Here is a 21,430-nt window from a genome sequence, read left to right as displayed (position 1 = left end):
TTTAGGATGCTGTCTAGATTTGCCATAGCTTTCCTCCCCAGGAGCAAGCATCTTTTAATTTCTTTATTGCAGTCCCCATCTGCAGTGATCTTGGAGCCCAGGAAAATAAAATGTGTCACTACCTCAATTTCTTCCCCATCTATTTGCCATGAATTGAGAGGGCCAGATGATCTTCGTTTTCTTGATGTTGAGATTCAAGCCATCTTTTGCACTCTCCTCCTTTACCCGTATCAAAAAGCTCTTAAGTTCCTCTTCGCTTTCTGCCATTAGAGTGGCATCATCTGCATATCTGAGATTGTTGATATTTCTCCCTGCAATCCTGATCCCAATTTGTGACTCATCTAACCCCGCCTTTCTCATGATGCGCTCCGCATACAAGTTTAATAGGCAAGGCGACAGTATACTGCCTTGCCGAACTCCTTTCTCAATTTTGAACCAATCAGTGATTCCATGCCCGGTTCTCACTGTTGCTTCTTGCATATAAGTTTCTCAAGAGACAGATAAGATGCTCTGGTATTCCCATCTCTTTAAGAACTTGCCACAATGTGTTGTGTTCCACACAATCAAAGGCTAGCATAGTCAATGAAGCAGAAGTAAATGTTCTTCTGGAACTCCCTAGCTTTCTCCATGATCCAGCGTATGTTGGCAATTTGATCTCTAGTTCCTCTGCCTCTTCGAAATCATGCCTGTACTTCTGGAAGTTCTCGGTCCACATATGGCTGGAGCCTAGCTTGTAGGATTTTGACCATAACTTTGCTAGTGTCATGGCCCTGGTCTCCAGAGGGTGCCTCTGAACCACTGCCTGAGCTCATTCTGCCAGCTCCCTCGGAGGAAGAAGTGGAGGAGCTGGAGCAAAGCAGCAGGGTGCTGCTTAGAGAGGCAAGTGCCAATAGGGAGCCTCAACCGGGTCGGCTTAGACTACAGCAACAGGCTAGGTTGGGCTCAGGTGGTGCTCATTCATCGGAGGAAGGCTGAGTGCCACTTGGTGTGACAGCTCAGCTTGTTCTTAAGCACAGCCGAAGTGCTTCCCAGTATGGCTGCAACTTTGTGCACATGTCCACCCGTTGCCTTGACTGGTTTCCTGCTCCCCGACGCTTCAGCGAAGCTCTGCTTGACTAATTCCTGGCTTGACCCTGCTTCACCCGATTAGACTACGCTTTGATTGAATGCTCCACAGATTCCCGGCATGACCTTGGTAAAGATAAACGACAACTCTTTTGGTTCTCCTTTGGATTTCATCCACTAGCAATTCCTGATAAAACCCGGACTGGACTTTTGACTACTCTCTGGTACGTGCTTTGAACTTGCTTGACTTCGTAACAGTGCTTGCCCTTGCACTAACCCTGTGTGTGCCAGACTAGAGCAGCACAGCTAGCATGAGAAATTAGTGCAATGGTGCGGTAGTTTGAACATTCTTTTTTCCAAATTTGCTGGCATATTGAGTGTATCATTTTTACTGCATCTTCTTTTAAGATTTTGAATAGTTCAACTGGAATGCTGTCACCTCCACTAGCTTTATTGTTGATCAGACTTCCTAAGGCCCATAAGACTTCACATTCCAGGATGTCTGGCTCCAGGTCAGTGACTACCCCCTCATGGTTATCAGGGATGTTAAGCTCACTCTTGTATAGTTCTTCTGTATAATTTTGCCACTTTTTAAAAATCTGCTTCTGTTAGGTCCCTAACATTTTGGTCCTTTATCATATCCATCTTTGCATGAAATGTTCTCTTCATATCTCCATTTTTAAAAGAGATCTCTGGGAAATCTCATAATCGGGAAATGCCGATTGCCACTGTGGTGTCAGAAGGAAAATTTCTTCCAGACCAGACTGGCCAGAGTTTCTTGCTATTTTTGGAGGGGCATCATCTGTGGATGAATTTGGGGTCACACTGTAAATCTCCTGCATTATGCATTAGATGCCCCTGGAGGTCCCTTCCAACTATGATTAGGCAAGATGTTAGGAAAGACGTACTTATGAGAGCTCTATTGTGGCGCAAGAGCCTCTTGTGGCGCAGAGTGGTAAGGCAGCCACCTGAAAGCTTTGCCCATGAGGCTGGGAGTTCAATCCCAGCAGCCAGCTCAAGGTTGACTCAGCCTTCCATCCTTCCGAGGTCGGTAAAATGAGTACCCAGCTTGCTGGGGGGTAAACGGTAATGACTGGGGAAGGCACTGGCAAACCACCCCATATTGAGTCTGCCATGAAAACGCTAGAGGGCGTCACTCCAAGGGTCAGACATGACTCGGTGCTTGCACAGGGGATACCTTTACCTTTACTCTAAATACACCAGATGGCATTATAGATTGTGGTGTTAAGTTAACCCCAATAATTACATGAAAGAAGTCCATTGCTTCAGCAACATTAAAAAGACTTTTAACTTACCTTGAAGCAATCAGAAATTAATATTTATGACACCTTGGCTTTGTTTCTTCTTTTAAAATAATAAGCATGAACATATTTGTCCAGCTGATTAGCTAAAATAATATATCATAAACTAGAATTACAAAAGATTAAATGAAGAACTGGAATCAAAATTATTTACTGAAAAGTTCAAAGATCTTGTTGTCATACTTTAAAATTCCCATTACAACTTGCCTTGATGCACCTCTTATTTTCACTTACGCACCTGGCATTTTCATTCAACAATCATTTTTTATTTATGAAGAAAAATAATTCTAAAATTCAAATTAGTTAATATGAAGAATTATCTTACCTAAAGACTGGTAGAGCTCAGTCATTTTAGGATGATCCCAGCAGGTGGTTTGTGTCTCATGACTAGAAGATCAAAACAAAAATACATTTCTTAAATATTACATTTATGCCAGTTACAGTACCTTTGGGATAATTTGGCTTACTTTCTAAGTAAACACCAGAGTTAAATAACTCTGTCTCAAAAGTAGCATTCAATCAAACCGTAGAGTTCAATTCAGCTGGTATTACTAAAACCTTTAAAGAATGTGTTCTTTTCCCTGCTAAACAATTACACTCTCTCCAGTTGAAAAATAATTTGCCTACAATGTGTAATAGTCTAATACAAATTTTGGGCTATGCTCCTGTAGAAGCTGTCATCACAGACAACCTTAACAGATGGGCAGAAGGGACTGTGTTGATGTTTGTCTCTTGTGGCCCTTTCTTGGGCCAGGGAAATGCCGATTGCCACTGTGGTGTCAGAAGGAAAATTTCTTCCAGACCAGACTGGCCAGAGTTTCTTGCTATTTTTGGAGGGGCATCATCTGGGGATGAATTTGGGGTCACACTGTAAATGTCCTGCATTATGCATTAGATGTCCCTGGAGGTCCCTTCCAACTATGATTAGGCAAGATGTTAGGAAAGACGTACTTATGAGAGCTCTATTTGTATTATTTATTTAACTTCCCTATTTATATGAAGCCTTTTTAGTTGCTAACAATTAAAACAGGATATTATCATATCATAGAAACATAGCCAAAATTATACAAGAAAATAACAGTGAACCCAGTGACTTGACAAGCCTAGAGCTCAGAGTGGAAGACATATCTTGCAGTGATCTGGGTGTAGAGCTGTCAGCTCTTGGTTGAGAAATTACCTGGAGATTTTTTTGGGGGGTAGAGCTTGGGGAGGGAAGAGTTTGGGGAATTCTGCAGAGTAGAATGCCATAGAGCCCACCTTTCCAAGCAACCAAGGTCTCAAGGGGAACTGATTATGGTTGTCTGGACATCAACTGTAATCATGTGAGATCTCCTGCCACAACCTGGAAGTTGGCAATCCCATTGCATATGTCTCATTCTGCCCCTGGGAGTATCTTGGGTCACCACAAGGCCATGTCTTGGTCAGACTATTGTGATGATAAAATAGAAGAAACCCCAGAAATGGTGTCCTGAGCTCCCTACAAAAGTGATAGATTCAAATATGGAACACAAACAGTTTTTAATACAAGGTCCTCTTGTTGTTCAAATTTTAAAAACATTTATGGGGAATTTCAGATTTTAGTTTTTCATTCTTCTTCCTTCGTTTCATTTTAAGTTATTAAAATGTTTCCATACATGAATCTTTTTACACTCTATCCTCTGCCCTGCAAACAAAATAAGGAAATCACAATGCTAAAATAATATCTATCTATTGATTTGGTTTCCCCCCCTTCACGTGCTGTGAAATCTGTAGGAAACCTGTTCCATTATTAGTATTTACTGATTACACCATCCAAGTCAAGGAGAGGAGGCAGTTTGCAAAAGCTGTGAACGTTTCTCAGTGCTGTCGGCTCTTTGGAGAGACCCCTGAGTGGCTCTTTAGCGTCACTCCTCCTTTTCTCCTCTCAAGCTAGCTTGAAATTGCAGGGCTGGCTCTCCCCTTCCCCTCCCTATTTGGATAAGTGGTATATGAAGGCTAGACAAATTGGGGGAATGTGATGCAGGAATGTAAAGTGGGGCTGCACTTGCTTTGCCAGGCACCTGGGCATATCTTTTTGGTGGGGGTTGGAAGGGAGGGTTTACATGGCACATGGGAAGGACTATGGAATCCTGGAGGTGATAGATGAAAGTGGTGTTGGTATTGCTGTTCTTATGAGACACTGTGTCATCATGCCTGGCTGAGGTTAACAGGAGGAAAATCTCTGAGAGCCAAATTTGTCACTGGAGTGGGGGGGGGCAGAGAAGAAATGCCATCCTCAGTGATTTGCAGCAGCTGATGAAACCCTGAGTGAGCCTGCCAGCAACAGATGCTACTATGCTCCCGGCTCTCTGCTGTCCCTTTAAATTATAAATGGCCACCCACCCAAAACAGCTGGAATACATCAAAACGTGTTTCAGAGGGCTGTGCTTTGGCCATTTAAAATGATGGCGGTCAGCATTTCAGACCGTTCTGTTCCCAAAACAAGCCTGTTTCAGGCCATTTTTGGCCGGAACAATCCAGAATGCACATGCCTAAAGCAGGGATATGAACTGCAAAACACAAATCATAACTATTCACAGGTCTTATCAATTGCCTAGACCCAACTTTAGCTCTAACAGGCCCTTCCTGGCATCTTCCTCCTCACCCACTACTTTTATGTAATAGTTGGTGAATTCTGTTTCAATGTATCAGAAGAGTGCATGCACACCAAAGCTTATACACAGAATACAATTTTGTTGATCTTAAAGATGCTCAAACTTTGTTCAGGTTCTTTGTAGTAAGTAATGCTTTGTTTTCTAACAGTCAAAGTATTCATTAACACTTCATTTCATTGGCATCAACCACTGGGCATGATTTATTTTTTATTTTTTATTTTTTGCTTTTAGACTTTTGTATCATTGCAAAACTTGGGCTCATATCAGAAAGAGATGAAATTGCAAGAGGACCAGTAAGCATTTCTTTGCATAAAAGATTATGATGATGTCATCCGTTCAGTCGTGTCCGACCCTCGGCGATTCTATAGGAAAGTTTTCGCCATGCGTCCCTGTCTCTGACTGCTTCTTTTAGTTAGTTCATGGTCATCCCTGTATTGGCTTTGATCGTGTCAAGCCAGAGGATCCTTTGGTGACCATGTTTCCTTTTGCCAATGACCATGCCGAGCATTAATGATTTTTCTAGTGAGTTTGATCGCATGATGTGTCCAAAGTAAGTGAGCTTTAGCCGTAATATTTTCCCTTCTAATGACATAGTTGGTTTGCTCCTCTCTAAAATTATCTTGTTGGTAACTTTGGCTGTCCATGGTATTCACAGCATTTGTCTTCAACACCATAATTCGAAAGCATCTATTCTCCTCCTGTCTTCCTTCTTCAGATAAAAGATAGTTTAACCCAAATAAATGAAAGAGAGCTAGAACCTCTCTCCATATGTTCATTTGCAGAGAGTTTCTCCCTTCCTTTCTGGCAGGGAAAACAAAAAACAGTACTGTATCCAGAGGCTGAGGTGGCTTCTACTTTCTTCTATACTTTAAATGTTACACTTCATTAACCTTTTCACATCACAACTATGCTAAATATTGTATAATTTACAAATAATTTGATAACTGAAATTATCAACGATTATCCATTTCAATTACATTTGTTTTTAAAACAAATTGGGATCAGCTTCCCCAGACCTTATCTGTAGGGCTGCCAACCTCCATGTGGTGATTAGAGAACTCCTTATATTACAACTGATCTCCAGGCAACAGAGATCAGTTCACTTTGGACTCTATGGCAGTGGTCCCCAATGCCCGGTCTGGGGACCAGTACCAGTCCATAGATCAGTTGGTACCGGGCCATGGCTCCTCCTCGTCCTCCTCCCCGGCTGCTGCCTCGGGGGCTGCCTGCTACTCTGCTGCTGGCTGACCTTTGGTGCTCTCCAGCAGCCGCCATGGCTGGGACTCCCCCTCTGCATGACACTGTGCAGCTGCTGCTGGTAGTGCCCCCCATCGGGCAGCAGGAAGTCAGGGGCGCCGGTGGGAAAGCAAGTGTAGCAGGGGCTCAGGCGGCGATGGTGACATCCCTTGGCAAAAGACTAACCCCCCACCGGGCCTCAGTAGAATTGTCAAACGTTGGTGACCACTGCTCTATGGCATAATGCCTCATTAAAGTCCCCCCTCCCCAAAGTCTACTCTCAATCAGACTCCATCCCCAAAATCTCCAGGTATTTCCCAACCTGAAGCTGGCAACCCTACCGAATTGGCTTTCCTGGAAGTCACATAGCAGCTTCAGGAAACAACATTTACATGTCTGCAGGGGCCTGATTCAGCTCAGGACTGAATTACAGGGGAGAAGGTCTTCCTTCGCCATTTCTCCACTGCTGAAATGGTCCCAGGAAGTATTTGTCACATTTTGGAGTTCTAGGTGCCTGTAATAGTGAGAAAACTGGAAATGGATTAGTATATTTTGGCCCACAGAACTACACTGAGAAGTACCAGTACCATAACTTATGAAGTACACACTGGCAGCTAAAAAAATATTGTGGAAGCTTCATATGTTCATGGCTGTCAGGGCTAATTTGCATTCAAAGAGAAATACAGACCCTACTCTATACATAGTCCTAAAGTGCTTGATCATGCCCTAACAGAATAGGCAAGTAAAATCCAAATAAGATGCCATCATTCTGCAGACAGAATAATTTCCAAATCTATGCCCAGATATAAATAAGACGTACAATTAAGGTCTGCATTCTATCCTATCCCAAGTAGCACTCCCTTTTCCCGTAAATGTAAGAATTCTTGAACATTTTTCCTGGGAATTCTTAAAAGATTGAGAATGACTGTGAAGAGCAAGAGCAGATTTTGCTGGCGCTTTATATTCAGAACACAAGAAGGCTGCAGCTATTTCACTTCTCCATCTAAAACATGTTCTCTCTTTCAGAACATTTTCAGCTTGGAAAGTTATCAACAATTCCACACACAAATGCAGCTTAAGGAAAGGTTAGACTCCACTGAGACTTTCCTTCATAAGCTTCTTTGCCATTTTCAAAGGCCATTTAATTGTTAGCTTGGGGCCTCTTTGAAAGGGGGAGGGTGTGCATGTGTGTGTACACACCATGTAGAGGGAAATGCTAGCTCAGCAACTCTAAGCATTCTCAGCCACACTTGGGAACACAGTAGCATCTTTAATAGATCTGTACCAATTTTTAACTTCAATGAGCAAACCACTCTAAAGCTTATATGTTTCTATCAAAGAAGCATTTAAAAAATTCTGACACAGAGCCTCCAAAATGTTCAAAAGATGATGGGGAAAAGCAAGTACTCTACTAAAACAATTACAGTGGATCATTTCCATTACATTTGTCCCCAGAGTTCTCAAGCAGCATGGCTGAATTTCCAAGAGAATATATTCATACTATACAATCATTCCAAAGAATTATATCTCATGTACAAAGCATATGATTCAATTCATAATCCAAACAACCTCAAGGTATTTTGAGTAAGTTTCACATTCTGCAGGACACAAATTGCATTTTGTCTATTTATTCTAGTATATTTTTGCCAACTTTGTAATAATTAAAGGACTCATTAGCTAGCTAGCAAAAAGTGGGGTGTAAGATAAGGTACAAAATGCAGTTTGCACAAGAACACAGTGAGGCTGCTTAAACCCCAAGGAGTCCTTTGTATAAAAGATTAAAGCAAAGATGCTTAGTTTGGTCAGGGAGCAAATAGGGGTAGGAGGCACTAGGCTTCAAGTGAACTAAGAATTACTTCCAAAACATTGAGTTCTGACATACTTTCCTCCCTATTCATTTCTCAAGCTCAGACAGGAAGCTGAATGGACTACAAAGCACAAGAAAGAAAATTGTTCTCCTTGTTTGCACATTCTAGCCTCAGCTTTGCTTCCCTTCCAACTTCCAGTCAGACTAAAGTCTACTTTTTTCACTGGTGCATGAAGTGAGTGCTTTCTTTTATATTTGAGATTACTGATGGTGCACAGGGTAAATGTGAGCAAGTATCATCCTTGTTATACACATATTCACCCTGAAGCCAACCTGAGAATGATGATGTTTGAGAACATGATTAGGGCTTTTTTGGTGAACTACTGTAGTGCTACCTGAACAGATACATTTTTGGAAAAGCTGCTTCCTGAGAAAAGTCCCACCTGCACCAAGAGATGGAAATTATAAAACTGCCTTTTCTATATAAGTAGATATCAAATAATTTCATGCTTGCTAATCTACAAAGAAGATCCCAGTATGTAAATGAAACCACATTATTCACTGGAACAACTACTCTCTCTAGAACTAACAGGCTAATCTTATTGTGGTCAATAAATCCAGGCAATTGGTAAACCACGGGGGTAGGGGGGGAATAGTTAAGAGGAACATTCCAGCACTACCATCGTTGAAATTTTCTAGACGATGATTTTAGGGCAGATAATTTGTTCATATTTGAATTTATTTTTGAAAAGTGTTTCACAAATTTTAGTTTTCTTTCTTCCACAACATTTATTATAACATAAGCATACTAACTGTGGAATTACTTCTAAAATTGTACTCATGAATGTAATTGCTCTTCCATATAGCAATGTCTGATGTCATGTTTCATATTTATATATTTTGCCTTACAAGATTCTGCCATGTCTATTCATTCAACTTTAGTGATTAAAACTGGAGCAAGCAAGTGCACACTACTTTTCAATGTATTATATTCTTCTTAATTTGCCACAAGATTGGAGCAATTCCATCCCCTCTCACTGCCATTTGAAAAATGCAGTATGAACTATATGTGTATGTGAAAAGATTAACAAACACTGTCAGGTAGCAACAGGGAATCAGCAATACCTACTTACTGCTAATAAGTAGTCAAAACAAAATTGTGTACTGCCTGACTGACTTAATTTCAAGCTGAACAGTTGATATAGCCTTTCACCTTTCTGTTTCTAGGCAGAGATTATCGCTGGTATAATAATACCAAGAAAAGAGTTTATAAATTTGGGACATTTCTGATTTTGCTAAAATATATTCAAATCTATTTTACAGAAATAGTAACTGATTGGGGGAAATACAGAAAATTTGTGGTCAGTTAAAATCAAACATGTGCAATGGTTGTCATTTAGAGGTCCAAATATTTATACACATTTTCTCACAGGTTCCTGAAAGAAAACTGAAAATAATTATACATCAATATGGGAAGTAGCAGTCCTTTGTAGTATGTGGAGGATTACTGCTTGATTTCATCTAAAAACCTGCTGTCCATTGCTCCACATGCTAGAACTGTTCCTTTTTAATCCTGGAGTCAGTGTAATTTTGGAGAAAACTTAGCTGTTCAATGCTTTATTGGCTTTGGCTGGCATTTTCAGAATTCTACAACAATGCACCAAGAAATTAAAAAAGTTTTTTTCATTAATATCAAGTAGGAGCAGAAGGAGAGTAAATGTCAGTGGCTGAATACAGTATGGTAATTGTTTCTCTTTCTCTTTTGATTTGCAGCATTTCATTTTGTGCATCCTGACAGTTGTTAAAGCTTGGTGAGCCAACCCCTCCAGCTGTTACTTGCCCACTGATCTATTTGCTTTTCAAAGCTTATCCTCTCCAGTTCTGCCAAAGCAATTTCACTGCAGGGTCTTGTCAAAAGGAGGATCAAACAATGACGACTGCATCCAACTCCTTAGTGATAGTGGGCCAAAGATCATTTACGGGACTGTGTTTTTTGTCTCTTCTGGCTGTAGCACTGTCTAGGCAACAGCTTTCCAACTAGTTCTCATTAAACAGTCAAACTTGCCCATGCAAGGGTGCCTTTTACTAAGCAATATTTAAATACACTACCCTAAATCACATAGTTCTACACATATGCTTACAGTATCCTTTATAAAATCAGAGTCCAGTAGCACCTTCACTGATGAAGGATGCTTGCACTCGAAAGCTCACGCCTTGAATAAATCTTTGTTGGTCTTAAAGGTGCTACTGGACTCTGATTTTATTGTGCTACTTCAGACCAACACGGCTACTCATTTGAAAGTATCATTTCTGTTTCTCACTCTCCCCATACACACACTTTTGCAATACGTCTCTTCCCTCTCAGTAATTTGTCTAAAAATCACGTATATATATTTATAAATATTAATGTAAGACATAGGACTAATTTCTTCATTCTTAATAATCAAAACAGTGTTCAGTTCTCATTAGAAAACTTCAACAGCAAAATAAATTTAGCTCTCCCCAGAAACAGCTGATACATCTCTGCCTCCACATCTCTCTCTCTTCCTGCTGAACTGCTTTTACATGTATTGTTTCATTCATGCCTAACCATCCAGCATGTTCCAACTAGACCATATTTACCAAGAAACTGAAGCAACTTAGAGCTAGAGAGAGAAAGAGAGAATGCACTGAATTAGACATCGGGTTGAATTCCCTGAAGAAATCAAGCAGAAATTTGACCTTTTCACATAGTAAATGAAAGGCATGGTCGCTTTTTTTCCACGAGGAGGTCTTTCAAAACGACACTGTTGATTGCTGTTGGACAATATTACACTTCTTTCCTAGACACACAAATGCTACTGGATTAAATATTCCTTTATAGAAAACAGCAACAACAACAACAGCAAGGCTACAGAATCGCGGGGTGGGCATTTGAAAACCACTGAATGGTAGGAATGCAGGGATGGACTCCGAGCGGAAGAAGGTAACAGGGGGGGTGGCTGTTTGGTTACGTTTTTATTTGAAGCCCCCTTCTATATTGTCTCCTAACTTCACGGCTGTAAGGGAACGAGTTAACACTGGCATTCTCCACACAGCTTACAAGCACCTGCACGGAAAACAAGAGAAAACAGCTGATAGGGAGGGCGATCGAGCTGCAAATTCCCAGTGCAAAAACGCCTTCGGAAGTTGAATGTACATTTAGCTACTTTGGCTTGCCCGCAACGCATGGCTCTGAGAAGTGCAAGATTACCACTACAAACACCAGAGATTGGTTTTAGTAATAATTAAACTCACCCTTTGAGTTGCTCCCTCATAGCCGCTAACTATCCAGCGACTGGAAAGCAAGCGAGCGAGCGAAAGCAAGCGAGGGAGCCAGTGGCGGAGCAGACGCTGCCAGCCAAACCAGCACCACCGAGCAGCGAATAGCACTGCGGTGAGAGTCGTACGAGCGGGTTGAGGGCGTCAGGAGGGCGGGAAGGCTGCAGGGCTAGACAGGGCGGAGCTCGCTCAGCCTCGCCTCCACCTATTGAACCTGCAAACAACTGGAGAACTCAAAAGAAACGGGAACATTTTGGGTGGGAAGGACAGAGGGCTTATTTAAGGTAGAACCAGAAGATGGCACCCGGCACCCTGGGGTTCCATGAAAAAATGCCCAACCCAGGCAGCTTGTTTTACCTAACACAAAATAGGGACTTGAGCAAAACCGATGTCAGAATCCGTCATTTCAAGGGGGCTGGGGTTGTGCATCCTGAAATGGATGAGCTCGCTTTGCTCTGACAGGAAAGAGAAAAACACCCCTTGGGCACTAATAGAGTTCACTAAGCTCCCCTGTAGCACTTCAAATGGGCAGTTTGTGTTTATTCACCTAGTCTTTTCCGACCTTGGGGTTTCAGTGGCAAGGAGTAACCAGCAGGACAAAAGAATAAGACATGGTGAATTCAGAGCTTTAAAACCAGGTGTTTTTGTAAGTAATAATTTCTACTTGCTTCATTACCATTTTGGATAAGTGCATTATAATAACTACAAGGATCCAAGATAATTGATATGCTGTCCGGCCACTGCCTCCAAATTTTCACTCTGTCAAAAGTGGGGGTTGGGATAGGTACAGTGCAGATGCTTCTTTCTGTTAATATTTCCACTTATTCATACCAGTTTAAAGGCTTATATTGTCATGTGAAGGGGAAAAGGAATACCATATGGGAAAGGTGAATAAGCAAAGTGATGTACATCTTTAGAAGCTGGCTGAACATTCTGTGGGGTCAGAAACACAACAATGCAGTGGGAAAAAGCAGTGGAAAAAGGCTTGCATGCCTCTGAGGGCATCTGTTATCTTTCTGGGCTCTGTCTTAGTTAAAAAAAAATCATAGTTCCTATCTGGGAAATGAGGGTTTTGCTGTTCTGAACTGTGTCCAATTGCATGTAAGTTTTGCATGACTCTTTCAGGCCACATGCAAACTGAAAAATGTGTCCACCCCAATGATATCACAGAATATGCTAATACATTCAGTTTATTAGGGAAACTGACATGGCAGGTGCCTCTTGAAATCTGCCTCCCCAAACTCCTATGGTTAAATAGTGGGCGGGGGGGGGGGGGGAGTGTAATAGTTCCACCTGGCAACATTCTATTAGCTGAGCCAACACATGTGTACTATGCATTCAGTAAACAGGAGGTACAGATTTGGGCACATTGTATGTTGCATGCATTTTGAGGAACTTTGTACCTGCAGAAATCTGAAAGTATGTATATGATCTTAGGGGGCATTTTTAATAAGGTTCCTGACATAGTTTATAATATAATGAATAACAAACCTCATAGGAAATCACGGTATTGACTGAAGAGCGGAATCCACAGTAATTCAAATAGTGCAACCCAAATTTCAGATTTAGAGCATACATATATGCAATTGATGCAAATTTGCCAAAATCTGTATTTGCAATGTTGGTGTGTGAAAAGGTACAAGTTTGTATTTAACTTGTTGCAAGTTTTTCAATTCAGTAAGGCATTTCTAAGTTGCTATTTATAATTGAGTACATTATAAATGATTATTAATATTTTATTGAATTGGTAAGAATGTCAGACAAATGGTCCATCGTATCTCACACAGTGCCAACCAATTCCTCAGGAGGGCCAATAGAGGGGCTAGAGTAAGGTGACCAGATTTTAACATTGGTAAAGCGGGACACTATTGACCAAGGGGGTTCTTGATTAAAAATTTGGTCTATATGGAGGAACAAAATTTTTCATAGAACGCATAGAATGTAAAAATAGTATTGTAATATATATATATTTTAATTTCAATATTAGTACAATTTGCCAGGTGCCCCCAGATGTCCCTCCAAAAGTGGGACAATCTGGTCACCATAGGCTAGAGGACAAGAACTTCCCCATATGTTTCAGATTCCATTCTAGTCTGTCCCTCTTAATAAAAAAGTAAGGGGTGATGGGGTGGGTTCAGTCCGGGATGGGGGGGGGACAACAATTGGATCCTTGGCTCCTGACTGACAAGCGGAGGGCCCAATCGGAAGGCATGAAGTGCCTTCCAATTGGCCCTTGACCAGGACAGACCAAAATTCCATCCAGTCAGCCCAGCCAGGGGCAATCAGGAGACATCGCTGCCAGTCTGCCCCTGACCACCGCAGGGAGAGGAGGTCAGTAGGGGTGCCAAGGGGGATGAGAACATGGGCTGCACCAGCCCTTTTCACCCCAAGGCTATCCTGTCAAGTATAAATATAATAAATAAATAATAAATAAATATAATATAATAAATATAATAAATATAATAAATAAATAAATAAATGAAATAAAAATGTCCAACTGTAACTTTGCCTTAGAACCCTGACATAGCTGGCAGGAGGCTGGAGAGTGCGCTCCCTTCCCCTCCCTCCCTTCAGGCCTGCTGCGAAGGAGCCTTTGACAGGCCCTGACTGAGGGGAGGAAGGTGCTTCCAAGAGCAATGCAGGGGAGCCTGAGGGCCTTCCTTTTGAGGGTAGGGAACTTTCCCCTTCTTCCAAACAGTTGGCTGACAGGGAGGCCACAGAAAAGCCCCTTCTCACTTAAAACACTGCTCTGGCCGAGGGTTAGACACAGCCAAGCCATGTGTCTTTCTTCTTTGCAACTTTCTGCAGATTTGAGGCCACTGCACAGCGTTATTCTGCAGACAAAACTGGTTCTTTTGTCTCCTGTTTCATTGGCACAACAATCCTGTGCAGTAGGCCTCAAATCTTTCAATTCAACAACAACCTATGTGGGAGGCCTTAAATGTTTCTTCTCTACCACAACCCTGTCCAAAGTAGCCCTTTCTGCCTGGGGAGCTGATCTTTATACTCTGCAGGTGAGCTGTAATTCCAGGAGCTCTCCAGGCCCCACCTGGAGGTTGGCTACCCCTGTGTTGGAAATATTCTTGGAGGTTTGGAGGTAAGACTTCAAAATCATACAATGCTTCAGAGTCCAGCCTTCAAAGGAGCCATTTTTGCCTGCAGTTGGGAGAGAGTGGTGCAGGTGTGTCCCTCCTGGGCTATGGGCTATGGCCAGCCCTTACTAGCAACTGTTTGTATTCTGGGGCACAGACAGGCAGACCAGCACCAGTCCTGTGAGTCTGGAAAGTGCAGGAAGATCTAAATAAATATTTACAGCCTGAAACTGTAAATAGTGAACAAGTAAATCGCTGGAGACACATGGGAACTGGAATAACATTTTTCAACCTTGGCCTGGCAAATAAAAAACCAGTATAAAAAAACCTTAATATGGTCAAGACTGCTGTGTACAGAGAGTCTTCCTCTTAGGGTTGCCAGCTTCCATGTGAGGCTATCCCACCTCCCTCATTGGGAGTCTGCTATGGGGAGAGAAAGGAAAGACAATTGGAAAATGCTTTGAGACACCTGAGGCCTGCTGAGTCACTGCGGCCCATTCCCAGTTCTCTCAGACCTCTCACAGCCCCACATAACTCACAGATTGACTATTGTGGGGAGACGAATGGAACAGGTGTTTGTAAACCGCTTTGAGACTCCTTTGGGTAGTAAACAACAGGGTACAAAAATCCGTTCTTCTTCTAAGGAGCAACCATGAATGAAGCATGTGGGCACATAACATTTTATCAACAGTGAAAAAATGGGGGGGAAAAGGAACAGAGTAGACACCTGTGTACTGTGACTACCCCATGTGTATTAGGGCAGAGGGGCATTTTGGTGCCTGTGGCCTAATTCACACAAGAAGGGAAATGACACAGAAAGGGGGGGGGTAATTGGTTGCCATGTAATCTCCCCCTAAGAAGAGTCTCCAGTCTGATTTTTCCTTCACATATCTGAAGACATGGCTCTGGAAACCTCATCTGTAACCACTATGCCACAATTCTCAAAGGTCAGTCCTCTCCCACACTCAACGAACATGCCAAACCACAGGTTATTGACATCTCCACGCCCATGCCCTCATTTGCCACCATGCCACCACAACCTCCCACGCAACACACACATTCAACCCCATGCCCTTACAGACTGGATAACTTCTTCCCTTCCTCTTCCCACTGCCAAGCTCTAGCTCCCGTTATATTCTTGGATACAACGGGCTTTGCTGCTAGTTTGGAATAAAATTCAGTGACCTGAAATAGTTCAGTTCTAGTTCATATGAAAAATCTGCTTTGCATATACAGATTGGTGAAAATTACTGTGATAATAATCCCTAATATTCAAATCAAGAAGTCAAACATACTAAGTATTTTTATTTAGACAGAACACTTTTAATTAACAAAAAATTAATGTATTGTCTTCCTTGGCCCTGTGACAAATTCCTTTTTCTGTAATAGGTGCAAATCAAATCACCTGAAAAGTAGATAATCATGAATCAAAACACTCTAAAAATAACTATTTGTTAGAACATAACAAGCAAAACCTTAATAACAGCTTTCAATTCCCAGTCCTCCTTAACAGTAAATTGAAGGTTTCCTTTAATATGTTGTCTTCTTTTTTCATACTAGGAATAATTAAAAACAAAACCTAGTCTGAAATTCTAACACTTTGCATAATCTTTCTTTCAGTAACAAGATAGCATTGTATTCAATTAGACTCATAGCAGGTGAACCCTCCAGTTACTGTTTCCAATTGTCTTCCCCCATACCTTACACTAATGCAGCTAATAATAATAATAATAATAATAATAATAATAATAATAATAATAATAATATTTTAAAAACCTGTAGGGAAATCTGAGTCATTGCACAATTCAAAAACAAATTAACACTTTAATCTCCACATAAAAATGTTATTAGCTGAATAATACTCGATGTAGAAAAATGATGAGAAATTAAGCATGGCTGACTTCACAATTTCAACAAAGCAAAAATATGTTATACGCTTTTGATTGCTTTTCACACAAGTGTATGTAATCTTTTAGCTAATCCTTTCTACAGAAAATATTTGCTTCACATTGGAAATGAACAAACTTAAAACTACCTTAAAATGACAGATGTGCTGCTGTGTTCTATAAATAATAAGATTACCTGAATGAGGATTATGAATGGCATTCAGAGGAAGCAAAAAGAAATCTGCAGAAGAATAGCCCCAACTTATTAGGTACTGGAGAGAAAATGCCCTATTTTCTAGCTTTCACTGCTGTAGGGAGGGAGCATGACTCAGTGTCAGAAAGCATGATTTTTATGTAGAAGGGCACATGTTTAATCCTCAATATCTCCACTTAAAGGGGAAAATCTTCATCTGCCTTAGACACTGGGTTGCTAAATCCTTCTGGTCCCTTTATATAAGTCTGATCTGATCTGCAGCACATTTTCAGTGATGTTATTTACCTCACGCCATCAAGTTTCAGCAGTCAGTTTCAACACATTAACCTATTAAAGGGAAAGAAGTTTTTTCTCTTGATAATGTTGGTAACCCTACCTCTGCCAGTTCATGGTGGGTAATGCTTTGAGTATGGCAGGTGGGTAATGCTTTGACTCAGTATGGCAGCTCCATATGATGCACAATTATTCTAATTTCTAGACTAGATTTTGTTATTTGTGGTGATGGTGGTGCCAGGTCAACTTCTTATTGATCCTAGGAATGTTTTAATGGCAAAGTATTTATTTTTTGCATTTAGGAGTGTTGTGAGTCTCTGACAGGTGGGTGGGGAGGTATTAACTAATTAAACAAACAGAACTATTATCTTACACCTGAAATCTCATCAAATTATGCTGTAGACATAATTGAATTAGTTAAAATAACTTAGGAAGAACTTGATCACAGATGTACATAGTTTCTGGTTTCTGTTGTAGAACTGGTAAACTGGATCAGATTAGCCTTATGATAAGTGGTGCTTATAGATTAACTATTTTTATCTTAAAAGAGAAATTCTGATGTGGAGAAAAAAAAAGGAAACTGTCTATTATTATTACTATTATTATTGGATTTATTACCCGCCTCTCCCAGCAAGAAAGGGTAACTGGCCTTTCAAATGCTTTGGGTTAAAAATAAAGAGTGTACAACATGGATAACTTTGAAAGCAGAAATAAAATAAGTCACATCCCTCCATTTGCACAGCTTGATTTAAAAATGAACAGGCCTCTACCTTTACATTTGTATACACTTGGAATTTGTGCATCGTTGAAGACTGTTGAAAACTATTAGGAAACAGGCTGGTAAGCCTCATTCCCTTGAATTCTTGGAGCTTAGAGAGGTCCTTAACCTTCTTGGGTCTCTGTCTGGCAATGCCGCTCTCTTTGTTTCTTCCCTTATTCCCGGAGACCATTTTCCATTTTTCTCAGGGGAATAACCACTGCCAGCAGGAAGAATTTGTTCTTCCAGCACTCTGTTACATTACTGTTTAAAGGCTCCACCTAAGATCTGCATAGCCCATGTCACTCTTTCTAGTTAGATCTATTGCACTTTCATGTGTTCACCCTTCGGGGATGGCAAGCTCATCTACAGGCCCTGGAAAGCATGACTGAATTAGGCATGATATGGGCACAGAGAGCCATTTTACTTCCAGAATGCCTCTTGCATCCCTGTTTTTCTTTGGCATTATGAAAAATATGTAGACCATTATGTAATCTATTCTTCTGGAACACATTGTCATTCCAATCTCTGATAAGTAATAAATCACCATTAAAATGCTCTGACCATTGATGAAGTGATGTAGTAGAATGCAAGTGAATTTCAAGGAGTAGCTGTAAGTGACAACATCTAGAACACAGCTATCTGAGATGGGCTGGTGCCAGTTTTTTGCAAAGAGCTGTAACTACACACCGATGCCTGTAGACATCTCAGGATAGTTGATATCATGAGTTCTATTAAACTTGAAGGACTTATTATTGGGAATGACCCTTGAGTTTTGAAAAGCATTAAATTGTTTCTTGAGTCAATTCTTCTTTTTTTCTCATTAAAAGAACCTTTTCCTTAATTCTGTCCTATCTCAAATACTATTCAATAACACTTACAAACAGGTTAATTCCCTGAATAGAATGCCTACTAGTTGGAGTCACTGGTAGGGTTTAACAGCCAGCTGCAGAGGCAGGTGTTTTTGCAAGCTGTCACATCAGATGCCTTGGCTCATGCCATTATAATGGACTGTCAAAATATAAACAGAGCCACAGAAAATAGGTAGTAAAAATGCAAACCCAGAAGTTACTGTGTAAACATGAATTAATCCAAGTAAAACATGATACAAGTGGAGAACCTTTTTAAAATCCAAAATGTCTCTAATAGTATAAAATACAAATATTTCAGACCAATAAGCAGCAATGGGTAGAAAATGGCTAGAAGCAACAAAATGAAGTAGCAGCTGAATTTGGTTGATTTATTAAGCTTTTGAGCCAGTCAAGAGCCTTGATAGCCATTTGGAACTCAAATCTGCTTGGTTTCATTTGATTGACTTTCTGAAGAGGCTATGGCTGAAAACTGGTTTGAGCTGGTGGCTTTTTAGAATTATATATACTTTCATGTATTTTCTAGCCATTGTTGGTCAAAGATATTTGTATTTTGTACTATTTGAGACAATATACAAAAAAGACTCAATTCTTGTCATGTCTTGCTTGGCTTAATTCATGTTTACACAATAACTGCTGAGTTTGCATTTTCAATTAATGGACTGTGGCAAAACAGGCATCTGAAAGGATGCAGTAGCTAGTCTGTGGGGTTTTTAAAAAATCCTTCAGTACCTTTGGGATGTTGCTACTGGCTGTGAACAAGCCTTCATAATCAACAATCCCAATACAGCAGCATGTAAAGTGGCAGGAGAAGCTTCAAATGCATATAGTGCCATATAAATCCTCTTGTTACATGGGTCCCTAGGTAAACTATCCAGTTCTTCACGGATGACTGTGTTTGAGCTAAGGTCCGTTACTGAAGAATCTGCCATAGGCAATTTAAAGTAGCTAGCTGCATCTGGAACTATAGAGCAGAATCGAGAGATTATTTGATGGTGTGTCTTAGACTTTGCCAGGGCTGCCCACTCAGTTTTAACCATTTCGTCATAATTGAAGTGAAAGGGAAAACAATGAGAGGAAGTCCCCAAGCAAGGGAACATTCCTGCAGATCCTGACGGTTAAGCCAACTATCCTTTCATTTCTTTTCTATTTGGCAGTAGTCACTCCCAGGTTTCTTAGAAACTTTGCAAATAGTTGAGGAAATACCTTTGGGAGAAACAACCTGGTTTGCACTATAGGAACCAGGGGTTAATGTTCCTCAGACATTTTCCTTTTCCCATGAGGAGAAGTGTAGTTGTTAGGTGCAAAGTCGTGTCCGACCCACCGCGACCCCATGGACAATGATACTCCAGGCTGTCAGGATCAGTCCCTGCTCTCTGCCATGCTTGAGTTCTGTGAACCTAAGAGACTCCATCTTGGTGTGCTGTGCCTTTGCTAACTTTCCCATGTAACCAGAATGCTTATGCCTGTAGTTTTCCTTTGATTCCCCCCCCCTTTTGATCTCTGCATTTTCACACCACATAGTCTCCCTGCTGTGAAACATTGTTGCCGGTGTTCCTGTAAACATCTTATCTGCTAGCCTGTGGCGCCGGCCTGACCAAGGCTGTGCTAACATTGACATCTTGGCAGGAAGCCTGGGATGGCACCTGGGTGAGAGAGTGACCCCCTCCCCTTGGGAACGCTTGAGTTTTGGTGGGAGAATTGTATTGATAACTGCCTGCTTTTCTGATATCGAACAGTCTTGACTGTTCCAATTAAAGCTTTCTTTCTATAGAAGTTTGTTTGTGAGTTTTGTCTGCTCTTGACATAGGCCTTCCTGTCCTCTACCATTCCCCGGAGTCCATTTAAGTTTCCACCTACTGCTTCAGTGACTCCATCCAGCCACCTCAGTCGTCCCCTTCTTCTTTTGCCCTCAATCGCTCCCAGCATTAGGCTCTTCTCCAAGGAGTCCTTCCTTCTCATGAGGTGGCCAAAGTATTTGAGCTTCATCTTCAGGATCTGGCTTTCTAAGAAGCAGTCTGGGCTGATCTCTTCTAGGACCGACCGGTTTGTTCGCCTTGCAGTCCAAGGGACCCGCAAGAGTCTTCTCCAGCACCAGAGTTCAAAAGCCTCAATTCTTTGACGCTCGGCCTTCCTTATGGTCCAACTTTCGCAGGCGTACATTGCAACTGGGAATACCCTAGCCTTGACTAAACACACCCTGACTAAACGCAGGGTGATGTCTCCGCTTTTTAGGATACTGTCTAGATTTGCCATAGCTTTCCTCCCCAGGAGCAAGCGTCTTTTAATTTATTTGCTGCAGTCCCCATCTGCAGTGATCTTGGAGCCCAGGAAAATGAAATCTGTCACTATCTCCATTTCTTCCCCATCTATTTGCCAGGAATTGAGAGGGCCAGATGCCATGATCTTTGTTTTCTTGATGCTGAGTTTCAAGCCAACTTTTGAACTCTCCTTCTTCACCCGCATCAACAGGCTCTTTAGTTCCTCTTCACTTTCTGCCATTAGAGTGGTATCATCTGCATATCTGAGGTTGTTGATATTTCTCCCTGCAATCTTGATCCCAATTTGTGACTCCTCTAATCCCGCCTTTCTCATGATGTGCTCCGCATACAAGTTAAATAGGCAAGACAACAGTATACAGCCTTGCCAAACTCCTTTCTCAATTTTGAACCAATCAGTGATTCCATGTTCAGTTCTCACTGTTGCTTCTTGACCTGCATATAAGTTTCTCAAGAGACAAATAAGATGCTCTGGTATTCCCATCTCTTTAAGACCTTGCCACAATTTGTTGTGCTCCACACAATCAAAGGCTTTAGCATAGTCAATGAGGCAGAAGTAGATGTTCTTCTGGAACTCCCTAGTTTTCTCCATGATCCAGCGTATGTTGGAAATTTGATCTCTAGTTCCTCTGCCTCTTCAAAATCCTGCCTGTACTTCTGGAAGTTCTCGGTCCACATATTGCTGGAGCCTAGCTTG

At 41.3% G+C, this 21,430-nt stretch overlaps 1 protein-coding gene and 1 long non-coding RNA gene across 25 annotated transcripts in view; one reads left to right on the top strand and one right to left on the bottom strand.

The window, feature by feature from the left end:
- Window positions 1–21,430, bottom strand: part of DMD (dystrophin) — a 1,311,735-nt gene that overhangs the window by 104,964 nt on the left and 1,185,341 nt on the right. For 19 of the 23 annotated variants that reach the window (XM_077342956.1, XM_077342959.1, XM_077342965.1 and 16 more), the window contains one exon: window positions 2,713–2,774. In XM_077342956.1, coding sequence (XP_077199071.1) covers window positions 2,713–2,774 — 62 coding nt within the window. Of the gene's footprint in view, window positions 1–2,712; window positions 2,775–11,339; window positions 11,514–21,430 lie in introns of those variants that run through there. The other 4 variants (XM_077342977.1, XM_077342974.1, XM_077342978.1 and 1 more) reach the window with 1 other exon arrangement.
- LOC143840047 (uncharacterized) overlaps window positions 11,398–21,430 on the top strand; it is an 80,649-nt gene continuing 70,616 nt past the window's right edge. The window contains exon 1 of one of the 2 annotated variants that reach the window (XR_013231995.1): window positions 11,398–11,478. This is a non-coding gene — a long non-coding RNA (uncharacterized LOC143840047). Of the gene's footprint in view, window positions 11,479–11,760; window positions 12,010–21,430 lie in introns of those variants that run through there. The other variant, XR_013231994.1, reaches the window with a different exon arrangement.

This window comes from Paroedura picta, chromosome 6, assembly GCF_049243985.1.
Source record: "Paroedura picta isolate Pp20150507F chromosome 6, Ppicta_v3.0, whole genome shotgun sequence".
In the NCBI taxonomy this organism is placed as follows: Eukaryota; Metazoa; Chordata; class Lepidosauria; order Squamata; family Gekkonidae; genus Paroedura; species Paroedura picta.
Note: the sequence above shows the minus strand (reverse complement) of the source record. Positions and strands in the feature narration are given on the sequence as shown.